The sequence below is a fragment of the Acinonyx jubatus genome, chromosome A1 (assembly GCF_027475565.1).
Source record: "Acinonyx jubatus isolate Ajub_Pintada_27869175 chromosome A1, VMU_Ajub_asm_v1.0, whole genome shotgun sequence".
Lineage (NCBI taxonomy): Eukaryota > Metazoa > Chordata > Mammalia > Carnivora > Felidae > Acinonyx > Acinonyx jubatus.
The window spans coordinates 177,323,262-177,347,727 of NC_069380.1; the positions used below are offsets into that span (position 1 = coordinate 177,323,262).

The 24,466-nt window shown below is 39.7% G+C and overlaps 1 protein-coding gene across 1 annotated transcript in view; it reads left to right on the top strand.

Moving 5' to 3' along the window:
• SLIT3 (slit guidance ligand 3) overlaps nt 1-24,466 on the top strand; it is a 590,204-nt gene that overhangs the window by 47,206 nt on the left and 518,532 nt on the right. Inside the window, exon 3 of the mRNA XM_027034042.2 lies at nt 5,232-5,303. Coding sequence (XP_026889843.1) covers nt 5,232-5,303 — 72 coding nt within the window. The remainder of the gene's footprint in view (nt 1-5,231; nt 5,304-24,466) is intronic.

Below are 24,466 nucleotides of genomic sequence, written 5' to 3' on the forward strand. Positions count from 1 at the left end.
TTAACATTTTCATGTAGTCTATTTATTCTCACTGCAACCTGTGGAATATTACTTGTGCTACGTTATTTTCCTGATTGAGAAGTAGATAGTACTGGGGTGCCTGGGTGGCTCAGTCGGTTGAGCGTCCAACTTCCACTCAGGTCATGATCTCACGGTCGTTGAGTTTGAGCCCCATGTTGTGCTCTGAGCTGACAGCCCAGAGCCTGGAGCCTGTTTCGGATTCTGTCTCCCTCCCTCTGTGCCCCTGCCCCCATTCATGCTCTGTCTCTCTCTCTGTCTCAAAAATAAACATTAAAACAATTTTTTTTAACTAAAAAAAATTTAGAAAAGAGAAGTAGATAGTAGTAATGATGGTGATGACAACCAATGTATATATGGTACCTTTCACAGACCAAGCTCTGTGTTATGTGCTTATTAACTCCTCTCTGACCAGGAGAAATAAGGGGCATAGTTGGTTTAGTTGTCCCAGCTTCACATGGCAGGTAACCATGTGGAAGAGAAATCAGAAACCTGAACATGTTCTTACTGACCTCTGTGCAGAGCTGCTGTCCATTTACATTATAGAAATTTTAGAAAACCAAGAAGAAACAGCCTACCCATTTTGTAAATGCAGCCCTGATGTGCGAGTAAGTTGCTTATGTGAGTTTCCCTGAACACCAGTGTGTGGGGGCACTAGGATCTGAATGTCAGGCCTCCAGATAATAGATGTTTTCCCCTTCATGTGTTCTCCAGTCTGTGACATGTTCATGCTTCTCTCACCATCCTCTGGGTGGGAGTGTTGGGGGATGGGGAGAGAAGGTGGAGGGCAGAAGGGGGAGACTCCACCCTCTGCCCAGTCTTTCTTTTGTCCTGAGGAGTCACGTGTCTGTGAAATGACCAGCAGCTCTCACAAGATGTATGTGGGTCAGAACTGAGACTGGGACAGGTTGAGGGAATTCTATGGCTCAGTTTCAGGGTAATTTTATTGAAGAAATAGAGGCAGTAAACTCCTGATTCCAGGTCATTTGACAGCTTAAAGAACAAACATGTAACTTCTCTGTTTCCATTTCCGCCCCCTGTATCTGTAAGAGATTTCCTTTTACATAAGTCAGAAATTTTGCCTAATGTTTCATTTTCTAACCAAGTTAGCAAAGAAAACCCTTTGATTTTGTTACATCAGAAGACTAATAAAAATTCCGATTTCCATATCTGCTCTCCACAAATAAGAAAGTTTAAAATAATCACAAAAGATCATATTAATATCCTCTGGATGATCTACAGCATTTCTTTGACTCCAGTTTATCTTTTGTTTAATTGGCACATTCTTCTTATTTTTATAACCAATGCCAAAACACTGCCCCTCCCCTGCTTTATAGACACTGTTAATATACTGTGTTTCATTACCTTCCTTATCAACTCAAAGACAATTCCATTCAAGTGGCCCTTTATTACTGTGAAAGAATCTGCTAGGTGGGATAGCTGAAATGCTTTCTAACACCAGTAAAATACCCAGACATTTAAACCATATTTTCCCTCATTCTATTCTTTTCAGCTGAGTAACCTAGACAACTATCTTTTTAGAAAAGCTTTCATCACACCTTAGCACATTCCCTATATCTGTTTCTTATTTACAATTTATAGTGAAGCCAGAAAGGACTCAATAGTCCTTAATAATTTGAGTTTGCCACCTATTTCCATGCAGAACTGTTAATACAGTGCAGGTGAATGGGCAAAAGCAGATAAAATGGAGATTAGGGAACTTTGGTCTCATCGAAAGGCAATTTTCCCCAAATAAAGTACATTCAAGAAGATATAAGAATTGCCCATAACAATCCTTTGTCCCACAGAGTGGGAGTGAGGAAGGATCTCTTCTGGTGGTATCAATTATATTCCCTTTCTTAGTAGTCTGTTGCAAGAACTCTGCTATGCCCACAATGTGGGAACCAGCTTTATCCCAAATGGGGTTAATAAAAGAGTTAAAATCCACCCAGCCATCATCACAAGGGGCGATTTCCGATTCTGATCCAGTGTTAAAACTAAAAAAATAACAGTGCCAAAAGAGCTGAAAATGAACACAGTCTGTGTGTCTTTAACTCAGAACAGACTCAAACCATGGACAGCCTTCTGGTCTTCCAGCCTTTCCTGGATCCCTGACCTCCTGCATCTGGTCAGTAAAATGAGAGTGATATCAGTGGCATTAGCACATTCTCCTGAACTGCATCCCAGCCTAGAATTCTGGATGGAAGGTTCACAACGTCTGCATTCACTGATTCATTGATTCATCAAATGTTGATTATTCATTGAGCCTCTAAAAGTCAGGTACTAGGCTGGACTCTGATAGATCTAGGAATTAGATCTAGAAAGGAACCCTAGCTACCTTACCAGTCAGGATGCCAGCAGGAAAAAGATGGCACTCAGAGCTAAATAAAGAATTATTTACCAAAGTGTGGGCAAAGTTAAGAGAAACCAAGGAGACATGGTGCAGTTTCCTGGGTATAGTGACAACAAAGAGCCCCAGCAGCCCTCTGGGCCTCAAGGAGCAGTGGGAGGAAGTAGTTATCTAAGCCTACAAAGGTAGGAGCTACCTGATTATTGGACCTATGGTCTTAGGTAGAGGGACACAATCAAGCTGAAATGACTTGGCAGGGAAGGAGGTGGCAATAAATCCCTCAGTCTCACTTTTGTCCTGCCCTCTCATCTCTTGCTGGTGACTTCCATTGGCTAAACCCAACTGGAAGCCAAAGTCAGAGAAGCTTCTTGAAGTGATAAATGTTAGCTTCCCAGAGCCTGAGCAAAGTGGAGAAGGGGAAGATATCTAACAAAGATATATTTGCATTTTTTTTACCCCCCTTTCTGAAAGAAGCAGAACTAAAAGATTCATCATAGGAAGTTGGAGTTAAACTCCTTCAGAAACCCAGTGAGAATATGACACTCAGTCCCCATCGTGTTGCTCCTTGTTATTATTGGGAAGTAATCACAAGCTCTGTGATGGATTGATTGATAGTAAAAACCTAGCTAAACAAACCCCCAGCCACTAATATTGAACTAGCTCCCTGGTTAGCAAGATGTGCTAGTGTGAGTCTGTTAGCATTCCAAGGCACTCCTTGCCATATGGCAAAATGGAGAGGGAGAGAAGGGAAGAAAAAGAACATTTATTAAGCCTCTAATTGTACTCCAGATCCTGGGCTAGATAATTTATACACTCGGTTCCATTTTTATTCAGACAAGGACTTATGTGATGTATGTATGTATGTATGTATGTATGTATGTATGTATGTATGTATTTATTTTAATTTTACAAAGGAAACAGAGTCCCTGAGAGGTTGACTAGATAGCCCAATGTCACACCATCAGCCGGTAAGAAAGCAGGAAAGGGATTTTACGCCAGATTTGGCAAGCACACCAGACTGGGAGTTAGGGAGTCTACCCAATATACAAATAATTTTTCTTTGGGTGAGTCTCTTAGCCTCCCTGCTACATGGTGTCCATATCTGTTAAGTAAGGAGGGCCAGCCTCCAGAGGCAGAGTAACATGAATGTACAGACTGGAGTAGGTGAGGACGGTGGAAGACTGAGGAGCCTGTGTGCCTTGCCTGACCCCATACTCAGTTCCCGCCAATTGTTGGTATTTGGAAATGCAGGAGCTGATTTTTCAAAAGGAGTTTCTTTTGTGATGTGATGTGATGTGATGTGATGTGATGTGATGTGATGTGATGTGATGTGATAGTGATTTTTAATTATTTGTAAAAAAAAAAAAAAAACTCACAAAAATGTAGAATGTCATTGAACCCAAACAAAATACCCTTATCATTCTGATAGTCTCAGTCAGACACCTCATACATCCTAGACTAGACTTTTCCTTGATATAAAATCAATATGTTATGCAGCCCAAAGTCCTCTTTAGCTTTTCATTTGTCAAAAGCCTTTATTAGGTGGCTGCTGTGCTAGGCAACTGTGTTAGGGCTAGGAATATGATGACGAGCAGAAGTTCTCACCTTCTTGGGCCGCCTGGGTGGCTCAGTTGGTTAAGCATGTGACTTCGGCTCAGGTCATAATCTCACAGTCTGTGGGTTCGAGCCCTGTGTTGGGCTCTGTGCTTACAGCCCAGAGCCTGGAGCCTGCTTTGGATTCTGTGTCTCCCTTTCTCTCTGCCCCTCCCCTGCTCATGCTCTGTCTCTCTCTCAAAAATATATATATATAAAAAAAAGTTCTCACGTTCTTAGTCCTTACGCATAGTGGGAAAGATGGACTTGAAAATAAATGCAAAGACCCAAGTGTTAAGCCCAAGAAGTATAGGGGTTATAAAATGCCTTGGAGGTGGTGGGCTAGCATAGATGCAGTTGTTTTGAAATGAAGGCCAAACCTTCCCTAAAGTTTCCTTCTGTCCTTCTGATTTTCCTTCAGGTGCTTCAGGGCACCCCTCCTCCTGCCTAATCCAGAGGAACCCTAGACTCTACCTTCCAAACAAACATCCTCCAATCACAGATGCATCCTCCTAAGTCTCATTCAGTGACCAGGGTTAGTCCTAGATGGAAACTGTGCAGCCTCCATATTTCCCCTCCCTACTGTTCAGCTAATCCATTTTAGGCTGCCATTTTTTTTTAATTAGGAAAACAAATGTTTCATTGTATACTCAATTCTTAGGATATGGCGTATGCAGGAATCAACCTCACTTAATTAGTGGAGGACTTTGGAGGTCAGCAGAGTTTGTGGCTGGACTAGCTTTTATGACCATCACCCAGATGTTGGGAACAGCCAGGCCCTGAGCAAGCAGAGTTCCTGGCATGGGCAGTTGTCCAACAATAGGGTCACCCTTCCTGCTAGGTGACCCAGAGACAGTGCACAGAGAAGGCCCTTTTTAATGAAGTATTTTTGAATCCTTAGAGGAGGGAGCTCCAAGGGAAGAGATGCTGAATATATGTGTGGTTTTCATAAGAAGCTGCTTTTACCTCTTCCTTTTCTGTGCAACATCCTGCAGTGCTTGGGGGGACATTTGCTGAGAATATTCTTAAAATAGAGGCATGGAAACCAATCTGTCAGGTAGAAGTGTGCAGGCGGCGAAACCCTGGTTACCGTGACACCAAGCTGGCATGTGAATTATCTTGTCCCACCAGACTGATCCCAGTTGGGGGGCGGGGGGCAGGGCAGAGTGTTGTGGGAGGGGCTGAGTGACCATGCCCGCTGGGCCTGATGCCTAGCATGGAGACCCCTTAGACCGCTTGTCCTTGACCGCTGCTGTCTCTGTGGTTCTAGGCATCTGGAAGACAACCAGGTCAGCGTCATTGAGAGAGGCGCCTTCCAGGATCTGAAGCAGCTGGAGCGATTGTAAGTATAATACAACCTCCTTTCTTGAAAAGTCTTTTTTTTTTTTTTTTTTTTTTTTTTTGTGAATTGACTTCATTGCGACCTTGCCAAAAAAAAGTCTCCAATGTTTAATAAAATGTTTGCTGTTTTATTTAAAGCACATCAGATGCATGTTAAAGAGACATGGAGATCCTTTTAAACTCTTTTGCTTTATTTTATTTTTTTAAAGTCTTTCTCTTCAAAAGATGCTAGATTTGGCATCTGGGCTTTGTTTTCCTTCTTCCCAGGCTTGAGCCGTTGCTATTGGTATCTGTACATAGGGGTCCTTCTGGCCCAAGCCTCAGCCTTCCCTTTTGCAGAGGAAGGAAGCCAGAAGCCGGTTATCCCTGCCATGGAGGCCAGTGTCAGATACGCTCTGTTCCCCTGCATGGGTAGCAGGCTCCCTCGTCAGGCCCTCTCCTCCCTGAACCCCCTCTGCCCCTCACGGGAGAAGGATGGGAGAGTGGGCAGTCCCGCTGGTGTGCCTGTATCTCCTCTGAGCATCAGCCTGTGTCAGGGAGCCCACATGTTTCCAGGAGAGAATGTGGTGCCAGGGTTTAAAAATAGGCTGCTGTTCTGACTATCAGAGGGAGAGATGAAGAAGGGTGGGGATGGAGATGGATGGAGCCTCCATTTGTTTTGGTGATTAATGCCTTTGCAGAAAACTCTTGGGTCACTTTGATGGGGTGCTGCTCAGATGGTTAAGTGGGCAGCTTCACCTTTCCTCAGTTAATCACATCTGGCAGCTCATAACATCTGGAGATTTGCTTCCTGCGCTCTAAGTGGGGATTGTCCCCAGGAGCACTTAGTCATGCTGGTGGGCGGCTCTCTTCCCCGTTTCCCTCCACATCCTGGATGGCCTGACATTTCAGCCTCTTTCTCCTGCAGTTGGGAATAGGGCTGCAACAGCTCCCTGCTCCATCATCCTCCCTAGAAGGATCCTGTTCGATTTACCTGTTGCCAAATCTCGTCTACAGAGATGGGGTTGGGTGAGGTGGAGGGCCTGCCACCACCATGTTAGCTTTGTGATCCGCCATCTTTTCCCTTGGAGTCATTGCATCTGGGGCAACACAGGTATTATCCAGCAAAACCCTTTATTGCTCCTCTTTTGTGTGAGCCGTCCCATTTATTGCTCTCCTTGTAGGTCATAGGTCAGCATATGTTCTGTTGTTGGTTTAAAAATGTGAGGCACCTGGGTGGCTCAGTCGGTTAAGTGTCCAACTTTGGTTCAGGTCATGATCTTTTGGTTCATGAGTTTGAGCCCCGTGTCAGACTCTGTGCTGACGGCTCAGAGCCCAGAGCCTGTTCGGATTCTGTGTCTCCCTCTCTCTCTCTGCCCTTCCCCTGCTCATGCTCTGTCTTTGTCTCTCTCAAAAATAAATAAACATTTAAAAAATGTGACATTTATTTCTTATAAAGGAAAAGAGTTCTAAAAATAATGAATGCTGCCTCCGTTTACATTTATATTTTTAAGTTTCTTAAACTTTAAATTCTTCTCCTTATTTAGACCAATGGAAAAATAAAAGTATTTATTGAACCTGGTTCCTTTGTATGAGATATTAAACATTTCTATGGAAGAGTAAAATATATAATCCCTTGTGTTTTATGTTAATGTTTATTGATTTTGAGAGGGTGGGGGGAACATGAGTGGGGGAGGGACAGAGAGGAGGAGAGAGAGAATCCTAAGCAGGCTCCGCATTGCCAGCAAAGAGCCCGATGTGGGGCTCAAACTCATGAACTGTAAGATCATGACCTGAGCCAAAATCAAGAGTCGCACACTGAGCCGACTGAGCCATCCGGGCGCCCCTGTACAGTCCTTTGTGAAAAGGCCACCTCTTGCTTAGTCTTCTGATTAGAAGGGTAAGCAAACTCCTAATTTATTCATTTCATGATTGTTGGGAGGGAACTAATTGAATGCCTTAGACATGCTGGGAACTATGCTGATGTTTTATGTGCTATCTGTTATTTTATCCCCATAAAATTCCTGTGAGGTGTTACTACCCTCATTTTGCAGATGAAGAAACAAAGGCTCAGGGAGGTGAAGCCAAAGAAATGTCAAGGGTGGGGGGCAGACAAAATTCAAAGCCACATCTGTCTGACATCAAAGTCCCACACCCTTTCATACTTCTGTGCTCGGACATTAGATGAAGTGTGATCTTTAGCAGTGGCCCTGCAAATGGCCTCTCACATACGCACTTAACTCCAGGGAATATCAGTGAAATATGCTGGCAAAAGGCACTTTTCTTTGGCATGGTGAACACAGCTGAAATACTGTGCATGTCTGGGGGACTGAGGGGATTACAATTGCAGGGTAAACCTGGCTGTTTCTCTACTTTGGTGTATTAAGAAGCTAATGCTAGCTGCTGTACTAGATAAACCCTCAAATCTCACAGCTTAACACTGTGGAAGTTTACCACTTATTCATATCAAACCCAGTAAGGGTGTTCTTGGTTTCTGGGCCTCTCCCCTTCAAGGGGAGAGTTGGGGACACAGACTCCTTTTACTCTTCAGCTCCGCTATCATTAAACCTTGGCTTCCAAGGTACCAATGTGTGTCTGAATCAAGCCACTGGAAAAGGGTTGCACGTGTAAGGTTTTCATGGGCAAGATCTAGAAAGAGTATATATCAGTTTCACCATTATATACCTTGGATTAGAAATTGTTCACGTGGCCACAGTAATCTGCAGGAGAGGCTAGGAAAGGTAATCAAGCTATATGCCCAGGAAATAGAAGAAATGGGGTTAGTGAAAAGGTAACCAGTCTCTGACTTATAGTGCAAGTGATCTAAAGAAATGGTTGGGCAAGAAGGAGAATGGAAGTAGAGGTAGCTGGCTCAGTGTGCACAGTTAGATGGGCCCCTTTAGTTAGGGTTTCCCAGTGTCAGTGAGGGGGAGGGTGTATGTGACATTATCCTGATGTGTTATTCTGGTGTTGGTTTTCCAGTGTGCTCCCAGACAGATGAGAGCTATAGAATGGAAAAATGTAACATATTTGTTGTTAACAGCTAAAGAAGTAGATGGCTGATTGTGCCATCTGTAGCTCTCACTCCTGGCTTCCCTTACCTGTGTCTCCATATTTTGTGGTAGATTCATCTTTGTCATACTTTGAAATACAGCCTAGAAATGTTATGGGTTTTGATAATTCATTTCTGAAGTACTGATTTTCATTATGAATGGTCTTTATTGGTTTGATCTCTTGAGCCTTAATGAGGAACGGGAGAGAATTCTGTCCCTCACGTCTCAAATCTGAGTTCTTCATTCTTCCATGAAAGGCCTCTGCTGTAGACTGAGTAAGGTGCTTCTCTTCACATACAGCAATGATTGTCCTTATGACAGCACTGATCATACCATGTGTTAATTCTCTATTTGCCTGATTGTTCCTCCCCAAAACCATAAATGTGTTGAAGTCAGAAATCCTGTTTCATTAGGTCTTAATCTCAGAGCTTTGCACAAAGCATGATGGTTAGTGCTTGTGGAATACTTATCAAATACTTGGGTTTTTGTTCCTTACCAGTGGTTCTGAACTGGGACCAATCCACCCCCCATCCCCACCCAGAGAATACTTGGCAATGTCTGGAGACATTTTTGGTGGTCACAACTGGAGGATGCTACTGGTGTAAAATGGGTGGAGGTCAGGAATGCTGCTAAACATCCTACAATGCACAGGACAGTTCCCACAACAGAAAATTATCTGATCTAAAATATTAACAGTGCTGAGAGTGAGAAACTGTGTTCTTTATTTACTATGTGTCAGATAGCATCACAGACACTTGACATATGCCATCTCATTTAATCTATACAATATTATGAGGTTAGAATGACTGTGTCCCTGACATGACAATATAAAATTCAGAGCATTGCCTTTAAAGTTGTATTGTTAAATATGTCTTCCCTACATCTAATTTAGCTACATCTCACTTTTGGTTTCCCAAAAGAAGATAGGGTAGAGGACCAAGTTAAATGAAACCAAGAAACATAAACAAATCCCGTAGGTGGGACATTCTACAAGACAACTGCCTTGGTCTCTTCAAAAATCAATGTCATGAAAGACATGGGAGTTGGCAGTTGCAGATTAAAAGAAGCTTAAGATATAAACAGTAGCAAAAAGTTGGAAGGGTCAATAGAGTATAAGTGTTCTAAGATCTTTGAATTAACCAGGAAGTGATAATAGCACTAATGTTTATTGCCTTATCAAATCAAGGATGCATGTTGCAATCTGTAGGATAGCCTCTAGAAAGAATGGTTTACAAGATATAATAGCCTAGTAGAGGAAGAAAGGACATAGAATGACACAAAGAGAAATATGATTCATTCAAATCAGGGGTAAAAGGAAAGAGAAAGGAACATAGGACAAATAAGACAAAGAGAAAACAAATAGAAGATGATCTTAAACACAGAAATATCACAATTATTTTGTATGTAAACAGGTTACTCCTCCATTTGAAAGGCAGAGTAGATAAAATAACAAACAATAATTATATGCTTTATACAAAGACAAACATTAAGCATGAAGATAGAGACAAATTGAGAGTAAAAGGATGGAAAAGATACCATGAAAATATGAACCAAAAGAAGGTTGGTGTGATTCTGTTAATACTACATAAAATAGACTTTTAAAAAAGTAACACTGTTGGAGATGAAGAAGGCTATTTCATAATGATAAAGGAGTAAATACACCAGAAAAATAGAGAGAATCTGTATTTTGTATGTGTCTAAAAACATAGCCTAAAAATGCACAAAGCAAATATTGACATAATTAAAAGGATAGATAAGTTTATATTCATAGTTAAGATACTGTTATTGTAATTAGTGGGATAAACAGATACAGTTATTAGTAACAACATGGATTATTATGATATTAGTGACAATATGAAGTATTATTCATAACAATGTGGAATAATATGACAAACTTTGCAGATCTGATCCAAATCATATGTAGAGAACACTGCAACCAAAAAATGTAGAATAAACATTTTTTTCAGGTGCATATGAAACTTTTATCAAGCACTGGTCTACAATCAGGTCTCAACAAATATCAAAGGGTTGAAATCATATGGAATATTTTCTCTGACTACAGCAGCAGAAATATTTAAGAAGTCAATAAGAAAACAATAACTGAAAAGTTCAATATATTTGGAAATTGAGTATTATACTTCTACATAAAATCTTAAACTATCACATGGAAACTGGAAGATATATTTTCTGAATGTTAATAAACACACTGTATATCACACAATGGATTATAGCCAAAGCCATGCTCAGAAGATAGTGTATAGTCTTTAAGCTATATTATTCAAGTTATGATATATGCTATCATATACTTAAAATGAAGTAAGGATAAAATCTTGATGAAAGAACCCATCTTAAGAAGCTAGAGAAAGAACAAAACAATAGGTGAAAGGAAGTCAGTAAAAGCAGAAGTATATGAAATATAAATATAAATATATATATATATATTTTAAAACTCTGAAAAGCCAAACTTTCATTCTTACAACAATAAAATTATAAAAACTAACAAGACTGATCATAAAACAAAAAAGAGGGGCACCTGGGTGTCTCAGTTGGTTAAACATCCAACTCTTGAGTTTGGCTTAGGTCATTATCCCAGGGTCGTGGGATCAAGCGCTGCGTAGGGCTCCATGCTGAGCATGGAGTCTGCTTAAGATTCCCTCTCTCTCCTCTGCCCCTACCCCCAGCTCTCTCTCTTTCTCTCTCTCTCTCTCAAAACAAAAATAAAACAGAACAAAGGAATACAAAAAGAAAGAAGTAGTCTTTCCAGTTGCCAGTATGAAAGATAAAAAGGATGACATTTGTATGAATTTTACAGATTAAAATGATAAAAGAGTAGTTTTTTTAAAGTTAATTTATTTTGGGAGAGAGAGAGAGCATGTAAGCAGGGGAGGGGCAGAGAGAGAAGGAGAGAGAGAACCCCAAGCAGGCTCTATGCTCAGCAGGAGCCCAGCACAGGACTAGATCCCACAACCCTGGGATCATGACCTGAGCCAAGGTCAAAAGCTGGATGATCAGTCAACTGAGCCACCCAGATGCCCCAAGAAGAAATTTTGAACTTTAGTTCAGTGATTTTAAAGATTAAGTGAAATTAAAAACTGAAGCAAGAAGGGATAGAAAGTCTATATAGTCCTATATTAAAGAAATTAAATCTTCAACTGAAACACCCCACCCAAATCCATCTACACTCAGATGGCTTAACTAGTGAATTCTACCAAAGTTTTGAGGAATAAATAATATCAACATAAACTTATTGTATAAAAAGAATGGACATTTGTCATTTGGACAGTATAATTTTTATGGCAAAATCCAGCAAAAACATTTCAGGAAAAAATATAAATCAACATATTTTATTAATATTTATATGAATTTCCTAACAACATATTAGCAAAGAGAATTTAGTGGTACATGAAAAAGATATATTAACCACCAAGCTTGAATTATTCAAGGAATACAAGGTTGGTTTAATATTTAAAGATCCCTCTCCTATATAAAAAAATGCGAAACAACTAGGATAGCAAAGCCAAAGACACACACAACATCTACAATAAAACTAGTTTACAAAGTATCTTAGTAAACTCTTGCACCCCTAATAAAAGTAGACAGGGAAAAACAATCGATGTTTACAAAACCATTGTGTTATCTCATCTGTGTGGGACAAAGCAGAGGCAAGCCAATTGAAATTCTTATGACTCTGGGAGCAGGAGATCACTTAAATGACTAATATGTAGTCATTGGAAAACAGTGGCCAGCCTGAAAAAGGCTGCCAAAAATGGAGGGGAGCTGGATTAGATGCACTCCATGGTAAGTACAGAGGAACCATGATGTAGTAATGACTTATACAGTATTTGGAGTATTCTGGGCCCTATAAATTCTTTAACAAAAACAGGGCTCTTTTTCAAAGAAAGGCCTAGCATTAATAAGTAATTAATAAGTAACCTGAGAGTAGTTGACCAGAACAGGAACAATAGTAGAAATGAAAAGAGAACTTCTTCATGAAAGTGTTAGAAATCACCAGAAGAGTTAGATCTCAGAAAATACAAGGCCGTGGTTTTCATTATTTTGTGCAAAAAAAAAAAAAAAAAAAAAAAAAAAAAAAAAGAATAAAAAAAAGCAAAGCAAGAATGAACTCTAGACTCTTGAAGCTAAAAAAGCTATCAATTCCCACCCCTTCCTCATAAAACTACAGGAATTTCTTTCATTTAAGAAATAACCAAAAAGATTATGGTTGAAGCTCATACAAAGTGCTTTTTCATAAGAAAAATTAAAAAAGTAAGAAGTATAATAACCTTTCTAGAAACAATGAAAACATGCAAGAAAATGGTACCCACAAAACAGATGAAAACTATAATAGAATAGTTCAAAACCAGCTACACAAATTTAAGGTCTTACAAACTATAAAAATACAACAAATTTGAATTAAAAAAAACTCAGAATTTAGATGATTAGAGAAAAATAGGATTTGAAAGGAAGGATAAAGAACGCAGGGAATGATTTTGAAATAAAAGAACTAATTTAAAAATAAGTGCTGTCAACTCTGAAGAAGAAGAATGAACTTGGAGAATCACACTATCCATTTTCAAGACCTACTGTAAATCTACAGTAATCAAGACAGCATGGTATTGATGAAGTAATAGACATATGAATTAGCAGAACAGAACTAAAAAAAAAAACAGAAATAGACTCATTCAAATATAGTCAACTGGCTTTTAACAAAAGTGCAAAGACAATTCAATGGAGAAATAGTCTTTTCAACAAATGATACTGGGACAATTAGATGTTCATATGTAGATAATTGAACCTAGATATAAACCTTATATCTTACACAGAATTCAATTCAAAGTGGATCATAGACCTGAATGTAAAATGTAAAACTACTAGACTTCTAGGAGAGGCAAGAGAAAAAATGTACATGACGTTGGGTTTAGGGATATGTTTCTTGACATAACAACAAAAGCATGATCTATAAAAGAAGAAAAAAACTTGATCAATTGAACTTTATTAAAATTAAAAACTTATGTTCCACAAAGAACACTGTTAGGGGAATGAAAAGACCAGTCACAGACGGGGAAAAAAATTTTGCAAAATGCATATCTGACTTGCATACAATATATACAAAGAACTTTCAAAAATTTAACAATAAGAAAACACTTCTAACCCCCCCCCCAAAGAGAAAGAAATGGGCAAAAGATTTGAACAAGTACTGCATCAAATATATGCAAATGGCAAGTAAGCATATGTAAAATTCTTGATACCACTTTTTTAGGGTAATGCAAATTAAACAACAATGAAATATCACTCCCCCCCCCCTTAATTATAATGGCTAAAATACTAAAACCTGGTAATACTAATTGGTGGTGAGAAGGTAGGGTACTAGGGACTCTCATTTATTGCTTGTGGGAACGCAAAATACTATAGCCACTATGGAAGACAATTTAGCAGTTTCTTACAAAGCTAAATATAGTCATATCTTACAGTTCAGTTCAGTGTTTAGGGGTGCAGAGAAGAGGGGATGGAGGGTTGAATAGGTGAAACCATGGGAAAGGAGGGGCTTAGGGTGGTGAAATTATGCAGTATGATACTAAAATAGTGAATATATGACATTTGCATTGATGAAAGCCCATAGAATTTTATAGCATAGAGAGTGAACCTTAATGTATGAACATTTCTAAAAATCATTTAGAAAATTGGAGGATCCCAACATGGAATATAGACTGTGATGATGAATGTATGAATCAACCTCTTAAAGGTAATGGGGAAAGTTGCTGACCTAAATGAATTTGAAAATGAGCAGAGGGAACCACACACATGAACTGTACTGTGGTTGATAAAATTTCCCACAGGAGTATGGGTTACTCTGAAATCACTGTACCTGTGTATTGGAATTGAACAATGGATGGTGGATGGTAGAGACAGGTTTCTCATTGCTGAAATGCATGGTTACAGACAAGCAATGAAGAAAACTATAATGATCTTTGTGGCAATGGATAAGAGTTGGAGACATCAGTATGAACAAATGTTTAGTCTGATAAAGATATGTTCACTTAATATAGATGGATATATATAGAAATATATAGATATAAAAAAAGAAATATATTGATATGTAAATATACATAGGCTTGTACACAAGCAGATGTGTCCTTGTTCTCTTAGCAGGAGAGCCTAGAGGCAGTGACACCACAGCAGCAGTGAGCATACCTACTGTCCTGATCTTGGTTTCTAATACCATTGTCCAATGAAAGGGAGCTAAGACTCTTGGAGAAATGGGTTGATTCTAGGACTTGGTATGAGATAGGTTGTACCAGAAAGGAAGTGCTCAAAACAAAACAAGACAAAACCCACAATTAGGGGATATATGAAAAGAACATAGAAGCAAACCAAAAGAGCTAATTGCCAAAGCTGAAACCATTTCAGCAACAAAGAAGCAAATCAGTATTGGGTTATAACCAAAGCATAAAATATTCATGAGTCCATACTGAAACATAAGTAAATGATTGAATAAATAAATGAATGGGGAGAGGAGAAATCTCCCATTCAGGAGAATTCTAAATGATTTATCTAGATTTTCTGTTCTTAAGGAGGAGGAGCATAACTCTCCACTCCTTAAATCGAGGCTTTGCACAGTGACTTCCTTCAAAAGAGTACTGTATGAAAAAGGGCAGAGCATAGTAATTTAACAGTAGAGAAATGTGACACACACTACTGTCTCAGCCAGATGATCAAGGCCAATGTCCAAAGTGGTAAGTCATATTGATAGTATGTACCTTTGATATGATGTAATGAAAATAGCAGTTTACATCTGTGATCTGCAGCTCAAAAACCCCTACCTACATTCTAATGAGAAAAACATCAGAAAAATTCCAGTTGAGGGACATTCTTAAAAACATCTAAACAGTCCTCAAAACTGTCAAAGTCATCAAAAACAAGAAAAGTCAGTGAAGCTGTCAGAGCTAAAAGGAACATAAGGAGACATGATGACTAACTATAATGTGACATCCTTGATAGTATCCGAAAAAAGGGAAAAAAAACATACAGGTAAAAACTAAGGGAATCAAAATAAAGTATTGACTTTAGTTCATAATAATGTATCAATATTGGCTCATTAATTGTGGCAAAGGTACTAATGTAAGACATTAATGGTAGAGGAAACTGGGCAGGGGATATATGAGATTGCCTTGTGCTATCTTCCCAACTTTATGTACATATAAATCTATTCTATAAAAGTTATTTTTTTTTAAAGTTGACTGTGCCAATCCCTACTTGAACAACAGATTCATAAGCAAAATAAATGTGGTTATTGTTTTACACCAAAAATATATACATACATATTAATCTAGATACAATTCAAGGGCATATAAATGTAATGGATGATGTCTTAAGAGAAATGAAAAATGGAAAGGAGTAGTTTTTTCAATCAATAAGAAGTTAATACAGAGATTAAGAGGATTAAATACAAAGCGATAGATACAGAAGTCAAAGTCTTTCTATCACATTTGTAATACAAATTTCTGAGGAAGAAAACTAAAGCAATTACTCTGAAAAACTCTTTGGCAGTATCAGCTAGAGCTGAACATACACATACCCCGTGACCCAGCAATTCCATTCTTGGCTATACATCCCATAAAAAGATATACACAAGAATGTTCATAGGAGCACTATCCATAATAGCCCCAAATTGGAAACAGGCCAAACGATCATCACCATGAGAAAAGATAGATTGTGGTATATTCATATAATGGAATAGACTGATGGAAAATGAAAAGTTACACCAACACAAAACGACTGCAATATGTAACAACACGACAAATCTCAGAAACAGAATGAGTGACAAAAGCCAGACATAAAAGAATATATATTACCTGATTCCATTTATATAATCTTCAAAATAGGCAAAACTAATTTATGGTATTAAAAGTCAAGGTAGTGTTTATCATTGGAGGGCTATAAATGGAAGAGAGCATTCGAGGGTTTCTGGGTTGTGTCATCATCTGTTTCTAGATCTGAGTAGAGGTTTTGTGGATCTGTTCCACTAGGTGAAAGTGCTTCTAGCCACAAAATTTACATTTGTTTATTTTTCTATGTATATGTTTTACTTCAAAACAATTATTTTAAAAGGAGACTTTAGAGACAAATATAACAACCAAATTCAGTGCCTTGCTCTTAATTGAAGCCTGGTTTGAAAAAACGAATATATAAAATAAAATTTTGAGACAAATGGAGAAATCTGAACATGGATTAGATATCACGAACACAATGTCAGGGAATCGTTTATTAATTTTGCTAAATGTGATAATGGTACTCTAGTTATCTGGGAAAGCCTCTTAAGGTTTTGAGATGCATGCAGAAATCAAACATCCTGATTTCCATAATTTACCTTACATGGTTCAGAGTAAAACAAATACAGCAAAAGGAAAATAATTGTGGAATCTAATTGGTGGGCATATTTTTGCTTTACACTTGAACATTTTTAATTTTTTTGTAAATTTTTTAAAGTTTATTTATTTTGAGTGAGAGAGAGAGCACACACGCTGGGGAGGGGCAGAGAGGAGAGACAGAATCCCAGGTAGGCTCCATGCTGTCAGCGCAGAGCCTGATGTGGGGCTCAAACTCACAAACTGTGAGATCATGACTGGAGCCGAGATCAAGAGTTGAACACTTAACCGACTGCGCCACCCAGGAGCGTTTTTTATTAAAATTTAAATCTTTTTAAATTATCATGTACTTTTCATGGAGAAAAAACCCTGAAGCTCTAAAATTAAGGTAACTTGCCACGCTGAGATTTAAATCCAGGACTATTCTGAATTTAGGTGCTAGGAAAAGAAAACATAACTGACAGGAATTTGGAGGAGATTATGATGTTGTATTATCCAGTTTCCTCATTTTACAGACAAGGAAACAGGCTAGAGAGGAATTTGACTTCTATGAAATGTTAATGCAGCATGCAGTATTTGAGGGGTTGAGTTGTCTTGGTGTTAGCTCAGTTTTTCCAAAGAGCAGAACACAATGGTGTTCTTAGCCCTAAGCCAGAGTTCCCATTTACTCTTTAATTAGATGTGAAGTCAATAATTAGATTATATATTTAAATGCATATGTGTGGCAAATATATATTTTTAAATTATTGCAAGATTTATTTTGTTTCTGGTAGGATAGAAGTCTGCTTGTCCCACCAGAACTAAGATTGTGTTATGTTCCTTGAGCCAATCATTTAGAGGCCAGACATTCAAACAGCCCATGAATGTGGCTTTTTCTTCCTTTGGCCTCGTTTGTATCAACATCAAACACTGACCATTGTTACTAACTCAGAATTATGGACAGGGTTTTCTTTGTGCAATTTTATCGCCTGCGGTGTCTACACTTAAATTACTCTACGTCCATGAAAAAAACCCAGTGCCTGTGTGGGTGTATAAGCTGCCAACACCAGAAACACCACTGTTGACAGATTTTTGATTGGTTTATGTTTTTATTCCCTTAAGAAAAAAAACTTCTATCTTGGAATATATTCTCCATTGGTTCCTTAAGAATTGCAAAACAGTGTGAAGGGTATGCCTTAAGACTAGGGAAATGTTAGGGGAAAAATAAAAACTGGAGACTGTGTTCACCATCACGCCTGGAGGCCTGTGATCATAGACCAGCCTGCTTGATTCTCTCCCACCAAGCCTTTTCCTCTCTGGTTGCATTGAAGGACCAAGACAGATGAGGAGGAGGTTGTTGGAAGACTCAAACCTAAAATCTTCAACTATACCTTATAACCATAACCATAACCATAACCATAACTATAACTTCGTATAATGGGCGTTGGGGCCATCTCCCTAGAGAACAAGACTCAGGATTATAAGCTTAGTGATGGCAGGAAATTTAAGTGAATATGTAGGAAGTGTAGCAAAGTAGTAAGGAATGTGGGCTCTGACATCGTGGCCCACACTTACATGCTGTTTGACCTTGGACAAATTAATGAGCCTCTCCTAGCCTCAGTTGCCTTATCTATAAAACATCTGTATATCTACCTCATAGGGTTGCTGGTAAAACTAAATAGCATACATGAGAAGAATTTAGAACAGGGTCTGGTTCGTAGTAAATGCTTGTAAGCATTTCACTGCAGTCTCTGGGGGGAAAAAAAGACTGATTATGTGTTCCTGGAGATTCCTTAAGACCGGCATTTTCAGACTTTTTTCCAGCGACTTCCTCTCCCACTCCACCCTACAGCAGCTCACCCATCTGCAGACAATTCCAGGTTAACAAACATCTGTTAAGCATCTGCTATGGCACCAGGTACTATGTCAGTTCAAGAGTTTTTGAGAAGAATACAGTGGAACCCATGCCATCAAGTTGCTTACAGTCTATTTAGGAAGGCAAATGTGTAATCACAAACCTTTCAACAGGGCAAATAGTGAACCCTCAAGAGTACAGAGGAATGGCCATCTCTACCAGTGAGGCCAGGGAAAACTTTACCCAGGAGGCATCGCTTGAACTGAGTCTTGACTATCAAGGAGTACAACTCGTGACCACCACATCAGCAAAGGATTATATGATCTGGGGTCATTTGGAATAGAAACAAGAATAGCAAGGGCCAGTCTCTAAAAGTTTCCACGGGCCCTTAGATCTGCCAATTTTGATACAGTGAGTGTGTGATAGATATTTAGTCTAGTGATTTAAAGATTAAGAATGTGGACTCAAAGTTAGGGTAGACCTGGATTTGAACTGGGGTAAGTCTTTCTATTTCCCTTACTAGCCATGTGTCCTCAGGCAAGTTTCTCAATAGTTCCAAGCTCCATCTGTTAAATGGGGATAATCATTGTTGAGTAGCATTGCCTTTTAAATAGAAACCCATTTCTAAAGTTGGCATGAAAGATTAAAAATGGAAAATATTCAAAATTCTTGACAGTTCTGTCTCCCATGAACAAGAAATGTAGGGACTGTTTTATACTGAAAAGCACTATTGACCACTGGAATCCCCATCAGCAAAATGTTCAGGGTGAGTGGCACAGGAGGACTGAGATTGAGGGAGGGGCAGATTCTTGTCTCTCATCCGAGTCATTTGGGGGCACAGGTTCATTGAGAAGAATGTTGGTAGGACCTGCTGTACCTTGTATTTCTTAATTGTCTTTTAATCTTTGCTGAGTGCCTGTACTTGGGTTCACCCATAAATTACAGGCACATGTGTTGTGATTCCACTAGACCACTTCATAAGGCGCTCACGAGATGACCCATGTGAAGGGCTTCATTCACACAGCGATTGGCACAATTGTCACTCAGTGTATTGAGTCATCCTTGCAGATCCTCCTCTTCTTCTTCATCGTCCATCATGGGCTAAGAGTGATGGATAAATAAAAAGAGCAGTTTATTTGACCAAATGAGCCAAATAACTATATTTTTATGCATTGCTTTGTTTCCAGCTCTTAGGCCAAAGACCCCGTGCTAAATACGTGCCAACTTGGCTTCCTGTTCTTATTTTCCCGTTAAAAATCATCAAAGCATGTTTTCTCATATGGAAAATGAGCTTAATAGTATTTTCTGTCTGATAAGAGTAAGGCTGTTGTCAGAAAATATGTATCTGCTAAAGTACTCTAAAAAGGCAGACAAAACAAAGCAAATTGTCATGATTTCTATCATCATGTGGGGGCACAGCAACATAGCCGGGTTAGATTGTACCCACTTCTTCCCCTGAATGCCTTGAAGATCAAAAGAATTAATACTTTTTGGTTCATTTGTTTTATTCTCTTTCTTTATATTATACTATTTTGTGGGAAGTAGAGATCTATCTGAAAGATTGGTCTTCTCATTTCAAAGTATAACAAGTAGAGTGCTCTAAGTCTGGGAATATGTCAGCCAAAGTTTCAATCTCAAAATGCTTGTGTCTCTCTCGCTCTGTCTCTCTGGGGTGAGTGTGTGTGTGTGTGTGTGTGTGTGTGTGTGTGTGTGTGCGCGCGCACATGTGTGTGTGTGTGTTTTGGGCTTCTCCAAGACGTGGAGGTTTGGAATGAAAATGGTAATTGACCTTTAACAAGAGAGCTGAGAGCACTGCTTCTGTGTGTTATATGACTGTGAGCTGGATTTTAAATGTTTGATTAAGTTATTAGAGTGTTTTACTTTGGCATAAAGTACTGTAAATTTATGATTGCTGGCCAAAGCGGTTAGTCAGTGGAGAAGAATAAATTGTTTTGAGAGGTGCTTCAAAACCTGGATTTTATTCTCTTGGAAAGACAGGGTTTTAAATAAATCATGTAATACAAATGAGAATTTCCATAATTGAGGTTCAAACCAGGAAGATCCCTAGGAGCTTTGGAGTAGTAAAATGAAAAACAATATTCCAGGATGCTTTCTTTCTTTTTTCTTTTCTCTTTAAATTTGTGTTTTGAAGGGTGCCTGGGTGGCTCAGTCAGTTAAGGATTTGACTCTTGGTTTCAGCTCAGGTCATGATCTCATGGTTCGTGAGTTTGAGCCCTGTGTCTGGCTTTGTGCTGACAGTGTGGAGCCTGCTTGGATTCTCTCTCTCTCCTCTCTGTCTCTGCCCCTCCTGCTCATTCTCTCCTTCTCCCCCCTCCTCTCTCTCTCTCTCTCTTGCTCTCTCCCTCTCTTTAAAAAATAAAGAAACACACTTTAAAAATAAAATTTACATTTTGAGGGTGCTAACTTTGTTTTTAGGGATCCAGAGACCAAAAAACACAAAACAAACACACATTAAATATATGTTGTCACACAATTTTTGTCTGAGATGTGAATGCTGTAGAGAGACTTAAAAAAAAAAAAGTTTCCGGGACACCTTTGCTTATAGTGATTCACACAGTTAGAGGCCCCTGTCATCTGCACCCATGTCATTACCTGGAGAATTTCTGTCTGGCAGTCCTCACTCCCTGTCACCCAGTAATTTCATTCTCTGACAGCTTTCATGTTTTCAGAGCGTGTTCTCTTCCGTCAGTTAGGAAATCTATCTTAAATGGCAACTCCCCTCTCTTGGGGGCCTTTTTTGGCTTGTGGCCTCAGACCTTCTCCCAGGATCCTTCCACCTGTTTCCTCAAAGTCCCCAGCCTTCCCTCAGCACAGCTAAGCTTCTCCCAGGAGCACCAAAGTAAATAAAACATGATTAAATGTATGTGATTGGTTTTTGTACTGCTTTATGTATTTGATATAGGTATACACTAGAGAACTTTGTACCATACAGTGTATAAATATACCATATATAATTGATTAAGTAGGGCAATTGTGGCCATTTCTAGAACAGTATGCCATCAACCCTCTGTTTGGAACCTGGGCATGTATTCTGATATTTGTTTTTATGGGGTCATGTGAAATAAAGTTAGGGCTGCAGCCCTTTGTACAAGATTGTAGAGCGCTACCCAAATTGTACTGCTAAAACACTGATTTTCATAGGAGATTAGCTCAGTGATTAAGAGCACAGGCTGTGTCTTCAGGCTACCTCCCTGGGAATCTCAGGTTCTCCACTGGCCAGCGGCACAGCCTTAGGCAAGTACCTTAATCTCTCATCTGTACAAAGGGGTAATAGAATTACCTACTCCAGAGTTGTTGAGAGAATTGAATGAAATAATGCATGTTTTGGGTCTAGCAAAGCACCTGACACAAAACAAAGTAAGTGGTGAATACATATTAACTATTAATTACAACATCATCATGATCAGATTTAAGTGATGTTTAGCATATAAAAAAAAATCTCTCCTCAAAATGGAAAAAAACGTAAATGTGGGGATGGTCTGTTCAGCTGTTCCCTCACTCATGAAGGCTCAAGTATATGCTAATGCCCACCCTGGGTTGGACACCCCAATCATCCGTACCCGGCAACACTCATCTCCTCAGTGGCCTCCATGCCTCCCATTCACCCATGATCTTGTAGACCTGCTATTGCCTGGGAGCCATCCTTTTCCCAGCTGGTCCCCACTTCCTGTAGGGTGAGGGCTATTTTGACAGGACTGAAGGATGGAGAGTCCACAGATGTGGAAAGTTCAGTAAAGTCACTGGCACTCCTCCAGCCTTAGCATCTATCTCACTGAAGCATCCCCTGGGCTCAGAATGTTAAAATAACTCTTCCAACATCCACATTGTAAGATATCAGAGAGATTCCAGGCCTGGATCTTAGCAAAATTGAAGATGATCTTGAGTCTTTGAGCATCCTGAGACCCACCATTACTACCTTTAGAGTTTGTGACAGAGTGAGAAAAGGGACTGAGGGTAACAGATGTGTTTGTGATTTTGGCCTTTACCTTGCCCTTAGAATAGTGAATAAGTACTGGCATTTATTAAGCACCTTCTTAGTCAGACACAGTGCATGGTTCTGTACAAATACTGCCTCACTGCATTCTCTGAGCTATCTTCCAAGGCAGAGGTTATTGTCAGCATTTTACAGATGAGGTCACTGAGTCTCCGGGAAGTTAAATCACTTGTTTTCAGCCCCACAAAGCAGAGACCGGAGGCTGCAACCTAAGTTTAGACCAAAGCCAAGTGCTTTGGTCTCTATGGGTCTTTGGTTTTGTGTTAGGCACCAAGTAGGTGGGAAGTGGTTATAAGGCCACTTTCTTTCCACCCCAGGAGTGGGGAAGGAGCAGGGAGAAGACAAGGGATGAGGAGGAGTCCATCCTGTCTCCCAAATGCATGTCTAGAAAGAGGTTGTCCCCCACAGAGGCACAAACATTCAGCCCCACTCTCTAGTCCTCCTTCTACCCCTTAAGAGTTCTCAGATTTACCTAGCTCTATACCTCTGGAGCTCCCATTGCTCAATGATGAGTGGTTAGCAGACATGAGGGTGGGGATTTCACATCCACGTTGATATTCCTAGGGGGTGGCAGGGCCTGGAGGAGGATTGCAGAGTGACAGGGATATGGTGGGGGCTGCCTCCAACAATGGCCTCTCGTTTCTCCTCTCATCTTCATCCCTACCACTGCTGAACTCACCCATATCATCATCAGCTCTTATTTGAAGGACCACAGTTCTCCTCTCTTACCTGTCTGCTTCCATTCTGGCTGCAGAGAAAGTGTTCTTCACTCTAGAGTAAGCCAGAGTGAGTTTCTCAAATACATGTAGTGCTTAAAATTTTTCGCAGTCTTCCTTTGGCTCTTAAAATCCACTTCAATCCCTTGTCCCATCTTCCTTCGCCCCCTTCTCAGCTAGGAACCACCAGTCATCCTTTGGCTCTTAGCAACAGGGTCCCTTCCTCAGGTCCCTTCCCTTTCTGTGCCCCTCCAGCCTGCTCAATTCTTCTCTCACACATTCTTACAGGACCCTGACCTTTTGTTCATCTCAGTCTGTATTTAAACATTCCTTAGTGATGCTCAATTGATGTTTGTCTCCCTCACGAGACTGTAAGACCTCTGAGACAAATGTGTCAGTGCTCAGCACAGCAATGCTAGCACCTAACATTCAGGTGTGCCTAGCCACACCCTGAATTTGTTAACATTTGTCATGTGTGTGAGTAACATCACTGGTGAGTCCGTGCTTTGGAAACCCAGGAAGAACACGCATACAGATGTAGCCACACTATGGTTACCCCTCACCGCTTCCCTTCCATTTCCAGTTAGAGAGGCTCTGCTGGGCTCTCCTCCACCCCACCCATAATGAGAACTACCAGCAGAACTTCCTTTGGGGTACCTTCTTGTTATACTCATTATTTTGTGAAGCCCTACACTGATCCCAGGGAGGAACCCATTTGTGGAACACCTCTACCTTCACCTCTCCTGTGGTGGTGAGAGAAGACCTGGCACATAGTAAGTATTCTGGGAACATTTGGTAAATGCTCAGCAGCATATTACTTTGACCATTCTGCATAGCAAATATTTTTTATTGAAATAGGTATGTATGTAAAAGAAAATGTATACATTTTGAATGTTATGTAATTACTTGTTGGAATCTACATTTTATTTAAAAACTGGGTGATCCATTTGGGGCCTGGTCAAGTAATTATAGTATGTCAGTAAGCTGAGCAATGTCGTATCATAGTAATTTTCTCTATACCATCTAATTTCTGTAGTGATCTCCTGTTATGGATCTGGCATTCATTCATTATTTAATCCTTACCATAATGTTAGGGAGTACTTACTATTAGCCTCCCATTTACCAGTAAGGAAACAGAGAGGGTCCAGAGAGGTTAAATAATTTGGCCAAAGTCTCAATGCTGTGAGAAATGGGGGCAAGA